This window comes from Pogoniulus pusillus, chromosome 24 (assembly GCF_015220805.1).
Source record: "Pogoniulus pusillus isolate bPogPus1 chromosome 24, bPogPus1.pri, whole genome shotgun sequence".
Classification (NCBI taxonomy): domain Eukaryota; kingdom Metazoa; phylum Chordata; class Aves; order Piciformes; family Lybiidae; genus Pogoniulus; species Pogoniulus pusillus.
Window position 1 is genome coordinate 14,279,778 of NC_087287.1, and position 18,831 is coordinate 14,298,608.

Sequence of the window (18,831 nt, forward strand, 5' to 3'; positions counted from 1 at the left end):
TGCTCACTGAACAAGGAGTAAAAAAGTTTGGCTTGTTTGATGTTTTGAAGAAATAACTGGTGTTTGATAAATATTTCTTTATCTGAAATGCCTCTTTTTACTTATTTTAAGAAAGAATGGTATTACAAAACAATACCTGTTTATGTAGAGGAGAATCTGGTTCCCTCTAGTGGTTTCCTATAAATTAGCACTGGTCCAGATAAGGATGAATTGACAGCAGCACATGGTAAGAAAAGTGTTTGGAAAAAAGCCAAACTCTACACCACCACACGAACTACACAAAGTGCCCAAGTCACTTTCTGCCTTCTATATCTTCAACTAAAATTTGGAGTATGGTATTTTCAGTTGTAATGACTTCTGCTGCTTTCAGATTTCCCTTCTCTCTTCCACACCCACACAAGTCTCTCCCATGTTATTCACCTCTTGAATCTCACCAATTACTGCTTTCTCAATGCAGACTAACTGCGGATGTCATGATGGCTGAAGAAACATAAGTTATAGTATAGCATGCTTCTGTGCTGTTCCATCCATACTATTAGGATGTAAAAAATTATTAAACAGATACTATATGCAGGTAGTTTGATAATTACAAGATAATAATCTAGTACTTTGCTTTATCACTGAATTAAGTCAGCTTCCTCTTTTGCCTCGTCCTCTTTCCTGCCTAGGAAGACTGCACTTTCTTCTTGAAGATGTGTCTTACTCAGTACATTGGAATGCTAGCAAAACAGGAGACACATCAACCAACATGAAAAAAACTGTTTCACTCTTACCAGAGATATCATCATCCTCATTCCAGCCTGGGCGATTCCCTCTTTCTTCCACTATTGTGCTTGTCTTCTTCTTTAACAAATACTGGCGTCCAATTGTCATCTTACCAGCACGTTTTGCTCCTTTCACAATGCTTTTTGAGAAGGTTCTACAAATTTGTAGCAATAAAAGTAATTGTAAAAGATGCATGCGATTCTCCCTGACATTGTGTACATATATTTATGACAAACTCACTTACCCAAGTAAAATGTATTAATAATTTTCTGTTTAGTATAGTGACAACAACTCTAACTGCCATTATTATTTTTAAACAAGAACTTTATACATTTCAGATTAATTTGTGTCATTATGCCTAATGGTAATTAATAATAAGCAGCCATTGTCTTTCTTTAGGTATTTGTATTCTGCTAGCAATGTGGTAAATCTACAAAGCTGACAAAGTATAAAGGTGCGAAAGATAGTAATAACCTTAAAGTTTATGAGTCCATGACTAGTTTGGAGTTCTACTTTCCTGTGTCAATCACGCAATAATCAACAGAAAATCACAGGAACTACCATTCTGGAACAGACTAATCATCCATCTAGTTGTGTAAAAAATAATGCGTAACAGACTTCAGAAGAGGACACAAAGCCCAAACTCTAGATTAAAACCCAGAAGGAAACTGTACAGGCTGTACCAAGAGTAAAATTAATTCTAACCCACATGAGGTTATTAACCTAGAAAGTAATACACAAGAAATCTGGTTTTTATGTTGGCACTGTTTGCACAGATGAAGACACTACTCACACTGTGTGCATTTCAAAATGTAATGAGATGCTTGTTCAGATTTACTGCAGCCAGAAACTCAAATAATATTCCCATACCAAATGGAGTATGCATCCATCATACTAATCTACCTTTTATTCAGTAAATAAACAATGATACAACAGCCATCAAGTTGTTCTGACTTTTCTGAGAACTGCTTGATTGACATGCATCTCCCAAAGCAGTCAGATCCTTCAATACATTTGACTACCACTAAAGGAGAACATCAGTAAGAAAAGAAGAATGACTATACCGGAATGAAGTGTTCTTTTCCTTTTGTTTTGGTAAAATTATCTGTGGTGCTGTTTGCCCAGCTGCAAATGCAAAAGTGCTGAAGATGGACTGAGGGTAACGGAACTTCATCAACTGTTTCTTAAATATTTCCACCACTTCAAGACTCACTTCTTCATCAAATGCTACTTTAATTAACTGCATATTAAAGACATGACATGCTAGAAACTTTAAATTAATTATAGAATTAAAGAAATTAAAAGATGCTAAAATACATTAACAAAATTCCCATAGTTATGCAATACTATACCCACCAAAAAAACCCAAAAATATGTATTATGTATCTTCTTGATTTTAAGTGACATTAATCAGCTCATTCATTTCTCATTAATTTTTAATTTAATAGAAGGTATTTCCAATAAGAAGCACCTGCAAATCTCCTAACATCAAGCAGAAAATACCTTGGTAAATCCAAGCAGCAGTGCTGGCATTAAGAGTTCTATAACAGTTCAAACATTAGTCACATGGGACAGCTTAGCCTGGAAATATTCTGCCAGCTCTGCCCACATACTGGGAACTAAGGCTGGTAAGGCACTTCAAAGACTCTCATCAAACCAACAATTTCAGCACTCATATGTCACAATTATATTTCCATTACTTCATCATTCTAATTTTTGCCTCACCTTGCAAAGTATAGAAAATTGCTAATAACAAAAATGATCCTTAAAAGGGAACTAACATACTCAACACTGACTCTTCCATTCCTCTGAAAGTGCTTTAAGTAAAAAATACATTTAAAAAATCCCATCATCCTTGGCCAAAAGCCTAACAGTCAGCATTTCAGGGGAAACAAACAAGCAGAGAAAAAACACCACCAATGACAAAAAAAGACAACAAAGGAAAAAAACAGAGATAGAAAATCAGGGATTCTTAAAAGGGCCCAAAAGATGTTTAAGAATATGGGAAAAAAGCAAACAAGTATCCTAGAGTTTTATTTCTGAGCGTATACCCCCCACATCTTCTGAGTGTCTTTTGTTTGCCACCAGAAGGTGGATTTTGTCTTTGCCTTTTTTAATATCACTTGTTTTTTACATACTTTCCCCATGACTAATAACTCTGTTATTCTAGGACCTCCTTGAAAAGAGTTTTCAATCTTTAGGGGTTACATTGATAGAAAGTTTTCAAGACATTAAATAGCCTAGCAGTTACCAAAACCTTCTGAAAGTTATCACTAACAAACAAAGGGAAGGGGCTATCTCATACTGCATTGAACTCTAGCTGCTACAGAAAGAACAGAAAGTAAACTGTTTGCTGATTGTTTTTGTTCCCAATACAAAACTATGCTAAACAAAACGCAAAAATGATGTTTGACTGGAGTCCAGCACCAAACACTGAGCTGTGACTGTATTTAGCACATCATTGAAGCATGCTAACGATTCTGGTGAAAAGATTTTTGGAAAATAAGCCATTATGAGGTCCCCTCCAAGGTCCACAAGAACAACTCTTTTTCAGTTGTTTTACTCACTTGCATTTCTAATCTTATGCTTTTGAATAGGCTATTGAAGAATGATTAGCTAGATGCTGCCCATTATTGTAAGATGTTGATGATCCACATTATTATGGTTTTAAATGTCAGAATGATTGTTCTCAAAGAAAATATACTTCTGCAGTTAGCCAACACAGCAACATATTTCTTAAGGATCACAGCCTATTTTCAGTCCATGACATAAAATTCTTTGCCTTCAACTTTTCATCTCCTAGTGTTTGACCACAGGTAAGATCACCATCACCAAGAAGAAAAATCTAGGGAAGACTTCAGACACTTCATGATGCTAAATTCTCACACGTCCATCTTTGTTGATTGCCCTGTGTATATGCTTCTCCTGAACACACTGAGGGCAGTTCTACAGACAGGAAAATACCAGGATCTGTGCGAGTCTCACAGGGTTCTGGCCAATGCTGGCTGTCCTAAAGATTCCTGGGAAGTGCAGCTTCCCTGTGAGACATGCCATGACTTTCTATTACGGAATTTTAAAGAAAGCTGGTGAAGTGGCAAGTCTTGAGAAAGCAGGAGTATTTACAGCTGTTCAATATTCACATTTCATATGGCTGGAGAAGAGAGAAAACATACTTTCATTGGCACCTCTACTCACTCTCAGTAAGAGATTTTGAACCCAAAGTAGTCCTTTACTGGATCCAAAACTGAAAGGTGAGGAAAGGAGAGAAAGAAATCAAATACGAAAATGGTAACCCTCTTTAAATACCAACTGGGCCAAAAAACATCAGGGATTCTATGAGAGGAATGCACTCTCTAGTGACTTGACTGGGCAGACAAATGAATTTTTCACAGGTATCAGAACAAAGTGCCACTCATATAATATTCTGAGCTGTGTTGTCGCACATTTTTACAAAACTTCCTTTTACCTGAAAGGTAGCTGAAGTGATCTGCAGTCCTTCCTGCATACTCTGCTGTAACTGGTTCTGTATTGTGATTTTCTTCTCCTTTGTCACAGAGGCAATGGGAAAGCTCCTGATCACTGTCTGCTCTCCAACTGAAGACCATCAAATGGTATTTACAGACACTTGTTAGATCACAGAATCAAGTCTGGCTCAATCACATTGTATTTTGAATAGATAGATGCAAATTAACATTAAAATAACAGTATCAGATTAATTTCAGGCAAAATACCCAAAAGGTGCTGAATTCTTAATCTATTATTTATACTCTAAATTTCTGATTAATTTCTTATTAAATTTATTCTCCTTCCGAGTCTTTCTGCATCATGAAAATGCACCTCTCCAAAAACTGGGCAGGTGGGAAGTGAAGAAAAACTTCCAAGCTTATTCAAATTACAAGTTGCATAATGCAATATGAAAACAAAGGATATAGACCCACAGCTTTACATATGACCATAAAATTCCCACAATAAATTTATATATCTGAATGCCAATCTGCTTAAATATGGCAAATGTCAAAAAATTAAAATTTATCATTCAGAAGAGACATTTCCACTAGATATTAAAAAAGAATGATGATGATGAATACTTTAATAATATTTTAAAGAATACTAACATGTGATCACTTGTCATTGAAAAGCTGAAAAGAAGTGGTTAATGCAAAGTGGCTAATGGAAAACTAGGAGCAATGGAAGCTGCATTTCTCACACAGCATGGATGTCCTCTCTCCATGGAAGAAGCTTACAAATTTTCCTCTGTAAAGCAGCATTATCAGTTCAGATGGAACTGAGATTTTGTCCATTTGCAATTCTATGGTAGGGATGAAAGGATGGCCAGGAACGTTCTTATTGCCTGGCTCCAACTCTGGGCAGTCCATAAAAGCCCAAAATACCATGTGAGAGTTTACTAAGTTTCCTCTAAGACAAGAACATATTATGACTTTATATTACTTATGTTACTGAACACAGTGCTCTAAACAGCTACCACCATGCATGGAGAAACAAACATGTAGCATCTAATGCTTCATGTGAAGAAAAAAGTTGTAGTCAAGTAAAATGGAAAAACAAAACCAATCACCAGCATATCTAGTGATGAAATCTTATGTTAAGAGATTATTCTCATCTTAGAAACATAAAGAAGTACATTGTGAGGTATGTACATTTTGACGTTGATGCTTGAAGAGGTGGATAAGCCAACTCAAAGACCTGCCTATCTATAGTACCACAATTGCCACTGTTTAAGTTTTCTTACCCAGTTGGTCATGAGGAGTGCCCTTAAATATAATTCTGTAAGTGGTAAGGAACAAAGCTCCTTCAGCAGGAAGGATATGAGGACCTCCAAGTAGTCCTCCTGTAGCTTCCTCTCTGCCGTCAGGATCCAGCAGCACACGGAGACCTTCACATACAAATTCTTCTCCTGGCAGTAAAGTTGGTCGTAGAATTTTGGGCTGATGCAAATAAATTAGATGTAAATGTGAGGTATAACACTGGTATCACCATTAATCTAGTAGTGATTTGACTTTAAAAGCTTCAAAGCAAAACTGTTATGAGCATGAGTCCAATGAAGGGAAATGGGAGTAAGAGAAATCGGTCTCAAAAAAACAGTGGGCATGCAACAGCTTGTTTATGCTCAAAAGTTTGGCTCTCTTAGCTCTTAAGTTCTTATTTCACAAGACCAAAGCCAAGCACTTTATTTATCACTAGTGGAAATTTTCTTTCAGTGTTTTGATGTTTCCTCCTAGCACTACGAGGGAGAAAAAAGATGACTACATTGCATGATTGTAATACTTGTAAAGAATACAAATGTGTTTCATAATACTTGCCTTCTGTATTGGTGGAAGCCGCCTACTCTCACGATGGACAGCCTCAAGGGTCTCTATATGCATTGCTACAATGCCTGGAAAGCAGTAACACCATAAATGAAGTCTCCCATAATATGAAAGTTGCAATCTAATTAAATCTCGAATAGTCTGAAACTCCTAAATTTAAACAACAATTGAGTAATTATTTTAAATTCAACGACAACTATAGACTAAGAAAGAAGTCAAACCTTCAAATTTCACTCAGAATAAATAAAACTGAAAAGTACATTTCTCTGTCTAGAGAAAATAAATAAAAAAGACTTCATTTTTTGGCCACGATTCTTACCTGGTATCATACAATGAAGACCCTTGATGTGATCCTGCGTCACTCCGCTCTCTGTGCAAACCTTGTCAATAAATCTGGTGATGAAGCGTACAACTGCATTTGCAACATCATTGCTCTCAGAGTCCTCAAAGCCACTTTCTGTGTCATAACTCTCTGCAACACTGCCTGCAATACTATAGGTATAAACAAAAGACATTTCAAGTGTGACAAATCTAACTGGCATTGCACATGTGATAGTGGGCTAAACACAGACAAGCTGAAGGGTTTTTTCCTAGTTACACTACATAAACCCTGTGAAATTACATTCTATTTTCACTGCTACTGACACTGTCGGAACTGCAGGGATGATGGCATAAGAGGTCTAGTGCAGACATGCAAACAAGATAAAAACCCACTGCTTGGAAGTGAGTTCTAAGTCTTCTTCTCCTCATAAAGCCAAGTACATTATTAGCAACCCACATTAAACAAATATCCAGTTAGACAGGGCAAGATACATTAAATGAATTTTCTGGTTGCAGAGCAAAGCATTCAAAAGCTAAAAAGATCGTAAGAAAAAATATTTGTGCATCAGACTGAATATGCAAGCAAGTCAGTGGGAGATGTACTTTTGACAGCTAAAAACACCTCCCAGAATAATATTAAGATCCCGATTCATACATTGCAACATACACCACAACCTCTGCTGTTTAGTCAGCAGAAGTAGCCTTGGGGAGTTTGACAGTGATAGCCTGCCTTTACTGGATGTCAGTGTTCCCACGTAGTGTTCTAGAGTTTTATCAGGTGAGAATTCTGACAAACATAGGTGATAACGAAGACTATAAATAGAGAGGGGAGAAGGTTTGTTATGAAATATCCTGGATTTGCATGCTAGGGAATGCAACTGGTGCCACACTCCTCTCCTGCCTCCTTAGTAACTTAACCTTTGCCACAGTGGTTTAACCCTCTTGTTTTCTGTGACCTCAGCACCTTTCTCCCTTGCAGCTGTTGCACAGAAATTTTGATTTTATGGATGCTTGCTTGACTTTAGGTCCATACACTTTTCTCTTTTTTTACATTCTACAAAAAACAAATTAAGTACTTTTTAGGCTGTTGGGGTTTTTTTGCATCATATTCTGACCTCAACATTTGCATTACTAGATTAAAAATTCTTACTGCAACAAAAGAAAAACTTATGTTCTTTTAAGCAGTGGCAAACTTCTCTGAGTAAGTTCTGTTATTTTAAGAGGAATCATGTTAAGACTTTTGCTTTCCTTAATGAACTGGGGGAAAAAACAAAAGATACTGAAACAATCTAGTATTTTGAGTCAGTCCTGAAAACAAAGCAGCTTTGGAAACGTGTGGCTCATCCTGGTTACCCACCTATTTGTGACAATACTGTTGCTTCCACTCTCCCAGTCACCAGTAGCTGATGTTCTCAATAATTTGTTCTTACTTGTATCCAGTGGTACCAGCAGGTAAACCATGAGGTTAGCAAAATGAATTGCCTGACTGAAAACCGTACTTTCCTCATTCTGGACTAGCTCCTGCTGTGTTTGTTTATTAAGAGTTGGCCACAATCGCAACTGCTCAGCAGCCAGGTCCATTGCTGTCTTGTCTTGGTCTGGACCTACAGAATTTTTCTCCTGGAAGACACATAGAAAGAAATATAAAAATACAGAAGCTATAATAAAGCTATAATTCAAAAAACAATGTTTAGTCAAAACTTTATTAAATTGTTTATTAGTCTTATTCAGTTATTTAAAGTATAGATTAATTTTAAAAACTCAGTAGGGTTTAAAGAGAGTTATGATTATAGTAACTGAGCTGAGAAGGCAGTTTACTGAAATATGCATCTAGCACAATGTTGATAGATCTAAGTATCATTTCTAGATCTTTTTTAATGTTATACAATCTTCCATGTCTCTTCATAGTGGTTTGCTGGTTTTAATATGGGTGCTCTCTTTAGCTTCTCCACTTATCCCACATAAAAAAATGCATAAATCAGATTGAAAAATAATGTGCATCTCACTGATTGATGCAGGTGATAAGTCTCCAAATTCCTGGGATGTTCACAAGGCAAATTTTATATAAATAGTTTCCAGACCAGCTGAAACATTCATGTTTGAACATATTAGAGTCCAATTCTAGCATCTGCTTGAAGCAAACTTGGTAGATGGCATATAGTCAAATTATGTTATAGTCTGAGGAAACCAGAAAAAGGAATCTAGGAGCCATTATCAGTGACCTAATGCCTGAGGTTAAGTTATTTAATAACTAGATACTTTCTAAATGTTTTTTCCATGTATTCTTTACACAGAGCCAGATTGGAAGGAGCTCTCTGTATACAGTCCCACAGACTAACCTTAGTGCATCTGATATGCCTTTCCAGTTCTTCGTTCTGAGTACATCTCTAGGACTTCCTCTGTCTATTTTACTTGCCCACTCTACAGCTGTATGGCTTTGGCTAGTATATATTTTTTCAGTCACACAGTTCATGAGATATTTTCATACAAGAGATTACAAACAACATTTTACTGTATGTGTGTGCTCCTTCTTAAAAAACCCCAAAAAATCAGCAACAACAATGAAAAGTACTCTTATTGTAGCATGCTTTGAAGCTTCCCATTATAATTTCATTTTTCCATTAAAGATGCACTTTTTGCCTCCTGAGACAGACAATTTGTGTTTTGGAAGATTTGACCAATTTAAATAAAACAGATTGAGCACTATTCAACAGAAACCACCTTAAGGTTTGGTAGTAGTCTAACACCAGAACTGCTGCTAGCATAAGTTCATAGAACAGAACAGTTGCTAATTTCTAACATTCTACACATTACGTCACTACTCTAAGCAAGATCATCTACTTCAAAGTGTGAAAATTACAGAAAAAGTGGCTGTTTCAAAAACCGTAAGAACAGCATCAAATTATAATGCTTTGCAGCGAAATCCTAATTCTGGTTATTTTTTGTGTTACTGTATGCTGCCTAATATGGGAAGGATGTAAGAGAAAGAGCTGGAATTGGAGAAACCATAACTTATCTCTCTCTAACTCAGGAGACACTTATAATGTGAATTAAAATACTACCTTGATATTTACTTTAAAATATGGTCCTACCTTTTGTCTCGACTGTGCTGCATGGTTGTCATCTTTGGCTGTCAGGTAGAGGGAGCGAACTTGATTCTGCACATTGCTATAAAAAGTAGTTTCCCAAAACTGCTGGTTAGTCCAGATGGGATGGTCCTGTACACAGGTATAAGCAAACTGACTGACTCCAGGGGCTAGTTTCTGAAAGCAACAGACATGCAAAACTGGCAATTAGTCTTATTATTTTATATATCAATACAGACTGAAATATGCAATATATATTATGTTTTGTACTGCAATTAAAGAAACTAACACAGTGGAAGCCTGTATACAAGTCCAATGCCAGTGCAAGGCACAGCTTTCTTAATTCAGAGCAGATATGAATTTCTGGTGATAGCACAAAACACATTTCTAATCAAATAAGTTTTCCTTGCTAACAAAAGAAAACTATTTTAATAACCAGGTCCTACAACACAGAAATCAGTATTCAAACAGATAAAATTACTTCTTATTTTATTTAGAAGTCTGAACGAGAGTAATGAAATTGAAAATAATTTCAGGCAGCAACTGAGCCATTCCAATAAGATGCACTTGTTGCAATAGCACAAGATTAAACACATTGTTTCCTTTATTGGTAGGTACTGCATGATGTCACCCAAATCTATCTCCTGAAAAAGTATTAAATTGGGTATGTTCTTGGAAGTCACAAGGGTCTGGAGCCCTATAAATTCTCAAACCCAAAACTGTTACGGACATACTCACTGGCAACGCTCTACTTTTTTTTCAAGTAGATCTATTTATTCAGGTAGCACTCATCTCCCAGTGAGTTGTTTAATATTCTCAATAACCACATATAATGAAATTTCTTTTGATTACCTGAATCATGAAGAATGAAATTTTACATCATACATATTCTTACTTAAAAAACAGAGCCACAAAAAATTGTTTTGTATACTGCATGTAGCAAAGAAGCAGGCAATCTAAATACCTTCTTATGGTGATTCCTGCAGTAGAAGCAAAATATGAAGCATACTACTAGGCACCACACTTAGTGGCTTTCATTCAGCATATTAACCACATCAGAAATACACACTATATCTAGGAATTAAGATTTTATTTTAATGATTATGTTGTCAAGCTCTTTCCTGCAGAACGCGAACATTACACATTCAGTCTTTGTAACTGCACAACTGCACACAATAGCAAAAACATATACTACTTTCATAGCAAGCATGCAGGCATTCGAGTGTAAGGCTAGGAAATTACAACCAAAATTTTTAAGTCTGCTTTACAGATTTCAGGTTTTGCAATTCCTCGAACTGTGTTTTCCACATTACGCTTTTCCAAGTACATCAGGAACTAAAAGTCCTGATCACATGCCACCTATTTAGGCTCTATCATCTTTGAAATGAGATGTCTGAAGAAATGATATGTGATATACTCTACTCAACTGCAATACTAACCATAAAAACACGAGAAATGATGTTTTAATTACACAGAACATCATCAAATTTGTTAACCTGTTACAAAATCTAAATGAAATGACATTAAATGTGACTATTTCTTCAATACAAACTGGAACAGAAGGTTTCAGTTAGCTAGTTTAACAGATTTCCAAGTTTCAGTTGTGATGCAGTTTATGGTAGCTCACAGGAAATGACAACTGATCGCACAGCAGTGGTTCACATACTTGATCTAGCTGTTAAATTACAGAATAGGGCAGCACAATTAAGTGTCCTACTGATCTCTGTATTGACTGCTGAGAAAAAATATTAGGTATACAAAATATATGCTAATTTATGACTATGTCAAGCCTGTTAATTATCAGGAGAACTAACTGTACATGTATTTGAGTCTTTTAATTGTTAAAAATGAAATGTTAGGACAAAAAATACGCAGGAAGACACCTGTATCCTCTGTAAAGCTCCCTCCTTTACAGTAGTCTCCGTTCTTTCAGAGCTGTACACATCTCCCACCATTGGTAGGTGTGTACACAGCTCACATAGAATGACTTCACTAGTTTGGGTATGGTAATTAACACAGGGCCCTCAAAATGGATCTGGCCCATCATTCACTAACTCAAAACCTAGATGCACAAAACCCGCAGGCAAATCATGGAATATAAATATGAACAACACATCTTGAAAGCAACAGTTAGTGCTGAAGCTGTATCATGAAGTTGATTTTTTTCTCCCCCACTGGCAGTAATTCCCAGCCACATCACAGATATCAAAAAGGCAGTATGACATCAGAAAAAGGAAAAAGTATCCATTCAATCCCAGCCAAGCCTTAAGCGTATTTCTGCAGTGAGTGCCACACAAAGGGGTGATTTGACCTGTCCAGCTGACTTTGATGCCTCAGTCTGAATCAGACCAAACTGTGTAAACTAGCAAAAGAGGAGAAGATCTTTGGCACCAATTAAGAAAGCTTAAACTCACAAGTCTGGATCCATAAACAATACTGATTCAGAAGTAAAAAATGAAACAAATAATTTTCTCATGGGGACAAACACATCAAGAAAGCTGAGGGGCAGCTCTGAGATGCTCTTCCTGTGATCATAATTTAAAACCATGAACAAAACACAACTTGAGATTTATGTCCACATGTAATGACATAAATCAATACTGAATGTAACTCCTATGCAAAATAAAAATAGTTGTTTACAAATTAATCAAAGAAAATACATCAAAAAGCTAAGTGATCATAAACATTACTCTTCTTATCATCTGTATGTGTGGAAACAAATGCAGAGAATCAAAGCACAGATTCAAAGCCAGAACTTGTTTCAGGTTCAGCTCTGCCAGTTGTTTTGGGCAAAATAACTCAGGACTCTCAGCTTGGATTCTCAGGAAGAGAGCTGGAAAGAAGGAAGAGAGCTGGAAAAGAGATTGCTTCCCCCTCAGCTCCTTGAGGAATCACTGTGCTATGAGTTGCCTACTGGACATCTGCGAGAAAGCTACTGCAACACCTGTGAAATCACCCACCAATCCTTGCACAGCGTAGGAGAGCAAAGCGCTTCTTCTTCTCTATTTGTTAAGGCTCTCCCCAGGTGTAAACCTACAGATCATCGGGGACATGGGGACACTGCTACTCTAAAAGGTCACACCCCACCTGGAAGCTGTTCATGTAGACATTCAGTCACTTACAACCTACTGTATCATGAATAGATATCCACTTACTGCAGGCAACAATCCCAAGGTGATATAAACCAGGTTCTGCAGATGGACATAATGTGAGTCAGTCGTGCATTCAGAACTATGTTATACCTATGTGGATAGCTTTTAAGTTCAAAAAGACTTCAAGGAAGTCCTACAGGACCAAACTACATAGACTGATATGCAGGTGTGAGGCTTACCTATGTATTACTTGCAGACAACACTGCATCACACCAGGCATACATACTGATACTTATCACAGCATGTATACGCTCAAAAAAGTGTATGTGAATTTGTTTTCAATTTTGATTGACTGCATGGATTATATCAGTCAAAAATTTAAATTCACTGGTTTTCCCATTTGGTCTAAAATATAACACTATACCCACATCTGTTTTAACACACAAATGGGGGGAAAGGTAAAAAAGAATAAAGTAAGAACTATGAAGCTTCTGTTACTCTTGATTTTTTGTTTTGATTTTTTAATACTTTAAAAGAAATCCCATGAAATTAAGTTGCTTCTTCAATCTGAAAACCTCAACAATAAAGAAAAAAATAAATAGCCACCTCTCTTACCTTCAGAAAGCCAAACAAGACTGGACTAAAGACTGACATATTTATTTTCTAAAATGAAATATGAGTAGCAAAGTGGTTCATTACACCGATATCTTTCAGTATTTCACTACAAAAAAGAAAAGCAAGGGCAATTCACTTGTTATTAAGTGCTACCAAATCTCAGACAGGTAGACTATACCAGCAGAGGGCAATAGAATTCTAGAATTTTGCAAAATTGGGATGCAATTCTGGATGGAACTTTAATTATCGTATACATATTCTGGCATAAGTGACTTAAACATCTAACTACTCATGATGTTTAATCTCGGATTCCTGAGGATCATATAGAATTTGTTATCCATTACTCAAATAACATCATATTATGCACAGGAATATACTTCACCTTTTCCCAGAGGTAACAGAGAGATTTACAAAGATGTGTTACACACAGAACACACTAAGGAAGCTAAAATCACCTAGAATAAAGAATGTTCAGAATTCTCAAAATGAATGAGAACTTCACAGTTCTAACTAAGGTGAAGCTCCCAGAAGTGGGTACAAAATATCATGATTTTTTTCCTGTCTGCAGTACATTTAAGGGGGATTTTGAAAAGAAAACAAAAAGCTAATTGCATTAGAGAGATTACCATGACTCTATTTGCCAAAGTTTAAACCCATTATTTGAGTTTCAGATTTCACACATTCTCAGTTGCAGTACTGGATCCATCTAAAGAGTTTCTGAAATTGTGTCACAGCTGTTTATAAAATCTTCCAAAATCTCAGCCTATTCCCTTGGCATTAGGTGGCTCAGCAATGTGCATGTGCCTGTGTGACTGCACTGGAATGGTGGTATCAGCTTCACTCATTCTTAGAATCACTGATGACCTGATATTGAAATTAAGGCCCAGTTAACAGAGCATCTATGTCATCCCAAAAACGGTAATAAAGAAATTGTTAAATTCTTCTGTCACATCATTCTAATGTTTCTTTAACTACTAATTTCCTTGCCCTATGGCAATCTCCTCTGTCTTCAGTGACAGAACTCTCTTTGAAGTTCTTTCAATACACAGCATTCGTTATCTGACAGAACTGTTTAAAAATATAGCCTAAATAATCAGAAAGGTCTAAGGGTGCAATATAGAGTTGCAAGAGCAGTAGATCTTATCTGGCAATAGAAATTATATATACTACCTGATCCAGAACACAAAAAACGATGGAGAGGATGGGCAGAAATGTAAATAGCAATATTATGATGAATTTTCAAGTAAAGACAAGAGATCTGAATTTATTTGATCTGAGATAAGTAATTTGAGACATTAAACAACTATCCAATCTGAGCAACAAGCAAAGACAATGATGTTTATGTTCTTGATACAAGTGCTTTACAGAACAGGATGTGAGGAACTCTTCTGCCAAATTGTAATATCCAGATATGGCAAGAGTAACATGTGAGGAAGAGGAGAGTTTCATCTGTTTAGTAAATGCCTACTGGCAGGTGTGTTTGGAAGGACAAAGAGCTGACAAGTTATTCACAACTTCGGAAAGCCCACAATGAATCAGAAGAAGCCACAAAGAGGCTCCCTAAAAGAATTTCAGCTTTAGGAACTACTACAAAGGATAAAGAAGCAGCAAGTGGCTAAAATGAGCAGGGTGAATGACATTATTCCAGTTTCACATTTTATGATTAGCTTTTCTTAAATCACAAGTTTGTATTCACCCTGGAGTTTCTTAAAAAACCCTACACAAACTGCAAGATGACCTCTGTAAGTGTTCTGTGTGGTATTCAAAAGCTGTAAGTAAAATGACATACCAAAATTTGGTAATCTTTTACAAACAATTATCCTATTTTATGTAATTCCATTTCCTTCTACACAAAGAGAGCACAAATGACAAATGGGCAGACACAGAGATGAACAATCAGCCCCAGTCCACAAATTATTTCTCTTCTGTTTCAGTGCAAATTCTAGCATAAAATTAACATCAGTACCCAATGTTCATCCAAAATCTGGTGGCTTTCAAACATAAAAATAGAATTTAAGACAAACAAATGAAAAAAATCAATCCTTCCCTCTGTTCCTCCTGAGAATGACATAATCTAGTCACATAGAAATCATGGAGCAGTCTCCAGTACACCTCATGGTGCTATGCTCTGTAATGTACCACATCCAGTCTGTGAGACAATTTACTACATTTGGGATCTGAAAGTAGATCAGCACTATGTGAGTGTACATGAAGCCATTAATACCAACAACTGACTCAGAAATGTCAACTAAGTATTTGTGATTCTGAAAAATAATACTGCTTTGGCTACTGTGATGAAAAGAAATGCATAAATTGCAGAAATCAATTTATCATCTCTACACAGAACAAATGTTACTTTCAGAATAGTCTATTTTTTTTAATGTCACCTCCTTTACTCCAACACAGTTGCTCAGAACTGCCACTTCTGAATGCCAAATAGCAACTACATAGTGATACAATGTCCTACGCAATGAGGAAGAATATCCTTAGCTAGGTTATAATAGGTAAAATCACACAGGTGATGATACACAGCTTAAATATGAAGCTTTTTGGGGAGGATGGGGGGAGGAGAGTCACTGAAAGTGAGAAAATTCAGTTTCTGCAATAGTTGAGGGATGCAAAATAAAATGTTTCATTGGACTGCTAAACATCATCTGAGTTGAAAAGGGAATAGAGACATGAACTGTCTGTGGCTTGGCTTAGAATAGCAGTGAGGATGAGAGAGCTTTTGTGTCCTCTGTATGTTGTCCACTGGACAGGCTGAAAATGGTGCCTGTATTTAGATCACTCTTGCTGCATTCTAAAGCTTCAAGTACAGTGTAGTCTACATGACATCTTGCCACCCTGGCAGAGACATCCTGTGAGCTTGACAATGCCAATTAACAATCAACAAGAGCAAGTGTAGAGTCTTGCACCTGGGAAAGAACAACCTCAGGTATCAGTATAGGTAGGGGATTGATCTGCTGGAAGGCAGCGAAGGGGAAAAGGATTTGGGGGTCCTAGTTGCTGGAAGGTTGACCATGAGCCAGCAATGTGCTCTCGTGGCCACGAGGGGCAATGCCATTCCGGGATGTATTAGAAGGGGTGTGGCTAGTAGGTCGAGAGAGGTTCTCCTGCCCCTCTACTTCGCCCTGGTGACATCTGGAGCACTGTGTCCGGTTCTGGGGCCCCCAGTTCAAGAAGAACATAGAACTGCTTGAGAGAGTTCAGCGCAGAGCCACAAAGATGATTAAAGGAATGGAACATCTCTCTTACAAGGAGAGACTGAGAGAGCTGGGACTCTTTAGCTTCAAGGAGACTGAGAGGTGACCTCATTAATGTTTATAAATACATAAAGGGTGAGTGCCAGGAGGATGGAGCCAGGCTGTTCTCAGAGATGCCCGATGACAGGACAAGGGGAAATAGGTGGAAGCTGAGGCATAGTAAGTTTCATTTAAACACGAGGAGGAATTTTTTCCCTGTAGGGGTGACAGAATATGAACAGGCTGCCCAGGGGAGTTGTGGAGTCTCCCTCTCTGGAGATGTTCAAAACCTGCCTGGATGTGTTCCTGTGCAATCTGCTAAAGGTGATCCTCCTCTGGCAGAGGGGTTGGACTAGATGATCTTTCAAGGTCCTTTCTAGCCCCTGATACTCTGTGATTCTATGATCAAACTCTTTTATTTGGTAATTTAATAAAATAAATATATGATTAAAGTATGTCCTTTTCATTTTACTCTTCCTTCCTACACACAGAAAAAGACTTCTTTTCCACAGCACCAGGGAACACTACATTTCTACTTTACACACAGAAAAGACGAGTGCATACCAAACAAGCATGGGTCATCTGAACCAAAAACACATGGAAGAATTCCTTTATCTTCATGTATAAATACATTTTATTTATATTGTTTCAATTTTAAACAAAATTCCAACAGTATTACTAGTGGTAAACTAAAACCTTTTTCTAACCCAGAAGCAAAAGACATGTTTGTTTTTGTGACATTAAGAGTATACACCAAAGTCCACTGTCACTGATGAGTCACATTTTACTAACAGCTCACATCCAATATTTAAATTTTTTAAAAAGCATTGTGACTATTTTTTCTAAGGAAATTCAATTATTTCTCCAGGCCACAAATATGCAACCAGTACTGACTTCCTGTCTATGAATTTAATCCCACCAGTGATGAGTTAGAGCATGATCCTGCCTGATCAAGTTTCAGAAGACATCACTCACCAGACTTTAGGAGTCGGGATTCTGAAGCTTCAGCAGCCATCCCAAGAGCTGATAGCACGCTGTAATGCAGGGCAATGTTTCTTCTTACTTAAATTAGATATATGTAGAAATACCCTAGACTAATCTTTACGTAAAGAAAGACATTAGGACGAGACAGAGCTATTAGACCATGCAAGCTTGTTCCTTTCTACATTTTTATTTACTGTTTCCTCAAGAATATTTAAAAATACTTTAAGGATAGAGCATTTACTACTTCATGAGAAGACCATTCCATATCTTACCAACATCACTTCTAGAATCATGTTTCTCTTACTACTCAGTCTCTTGTCTTTTTCTGCTGGACTGAACATGAAAACATCTTTTTCTGACTATTTATATACCTCAAACACTTGGTATCCTCACTGTGTGCACACGTACTGTAAAGCTATTCAGGAAGAACAGGTAATTGTTTCATTAATGGTCTGCTTTGTCTTAGGTAAAAGAAACGAAACATTTCAAACACACAGCAGTCATTTTCTAAAGGAGCTATGCTGCAGGGCAACTTTACTGTATCATTTGTAGCAACAGGAATTGCATACACAGTAAAAAGTTTGTGACATAGAATTCTATCGTAACTTCCCCCCAGTATGTTACAGCACATACAGATGGTACTGATGCAGCATTTACTACAGAGTTTCTCACTAGTAAAAGAATTTGAAATTACCATTTGTGCAGTAATACCAATGCACACACAAATGAAAACCCGTGCTGCTATTAGACTGAAAACTCCTGTCAATTCCCGTCTACCAAGAACACTGTGCAGTTTCAACAGGATTAGATGAAATAACCTTTAGTATCTTGCTCACATTAAATATGAGCCTAGTAATGGAAACATCAATGAAAACAAGTTCATAGTGCCAAGCACTGCTTCATCATTTCAGGAAAGCATAAACACAGTCACACTTCCAGCAGAAGTAAGCAAGTTTTGCATACTGAAGCAATATACTGGAATACCTGTGCTCTGCCTACAGAAAAATGAACTTCAGCTTGAAGTATGTGTGAGCATGTGTAAACTACACTGCGCATGGTAATTAAATAACACCGACAAGCAACTCAGCAGAAAAGGCCATGACATAGTCTGACAGTGCAAACATACCAGTTCTCCTGAAGGTATTTTAATAAAAAACAAATAATTCCCCTGACGACCTTAATTTTAGTTCGTACATTCCTCTGGACTTATCAGAGACAGAACAGCAATATGCTGTGTTAAGCAACAAAACTTTAACTGTTCTAGCTAAGATTTTGGTAAAAGGAAACCCAGTGAAAAGAGAACTGACAAGCTGTTAATACCTAAGAAAGCAGGAAGGTCAAGGCAGAGAAGTAAAGCAGCATGATTTGATATGGTTTCTCCCCAAAACTAGGAAAGAAC

At 37.0% G+C, this 18,831-nt stretch overlaps 1 protein-coding gene across 7 annotated transcripts in view; it reads right to left on the minus strand.

Moving 5' to 3' along the window:
* Nucleotides 1-18,831, minus strand: part of SBF2 (SET binding factor 2) — a 195,226-nt gene that overhangs the window by 36,634 nt on the left and 139,761 nt on the right. For all 7 annotated transcript variants that reach the window (XM_064163718.1, XM_064163720.1, XM_064163723.1 and 4 more), the window contains 8 exons: nucleotides 9,506-9,676; nucleotides 7,771-8,033; nucleotides 6,412-6,584; nucleotides 6,087-6,160; nucleotides 5,516-5,711; nucleotides 4,232-4,359; nucleotides 1,830-2,005; nucleotides 774-919 (listed from right to left, as the gene is read on the minus strand). In XM_064163718.1, the coding sequence (XP_064019788.1) occupies nucleotides 774-919; nucleotides 1,830-2,005; nucleotides 4,232-4,359; nucleotides 5,516-5,711; nucleotides 6,087-6,160; nucleotides 6,412-6,584; nucleotides 7,771-8,033; nucleotides 9,506-9,676 (1,327 nt within the window). The remainder of the gene's footprint in view (nucleotides 1-773; nucleotides 920-1,829; nucleotides 2,006-4,231; nucleotides 4,360-5,515; nucleotides 5,712-6,086; nucleotides 6,161-6,411; nucleotides 6,585-7,770; nucleotides 8,034-9,505; nucleotides 9,677-18,831) is intronic.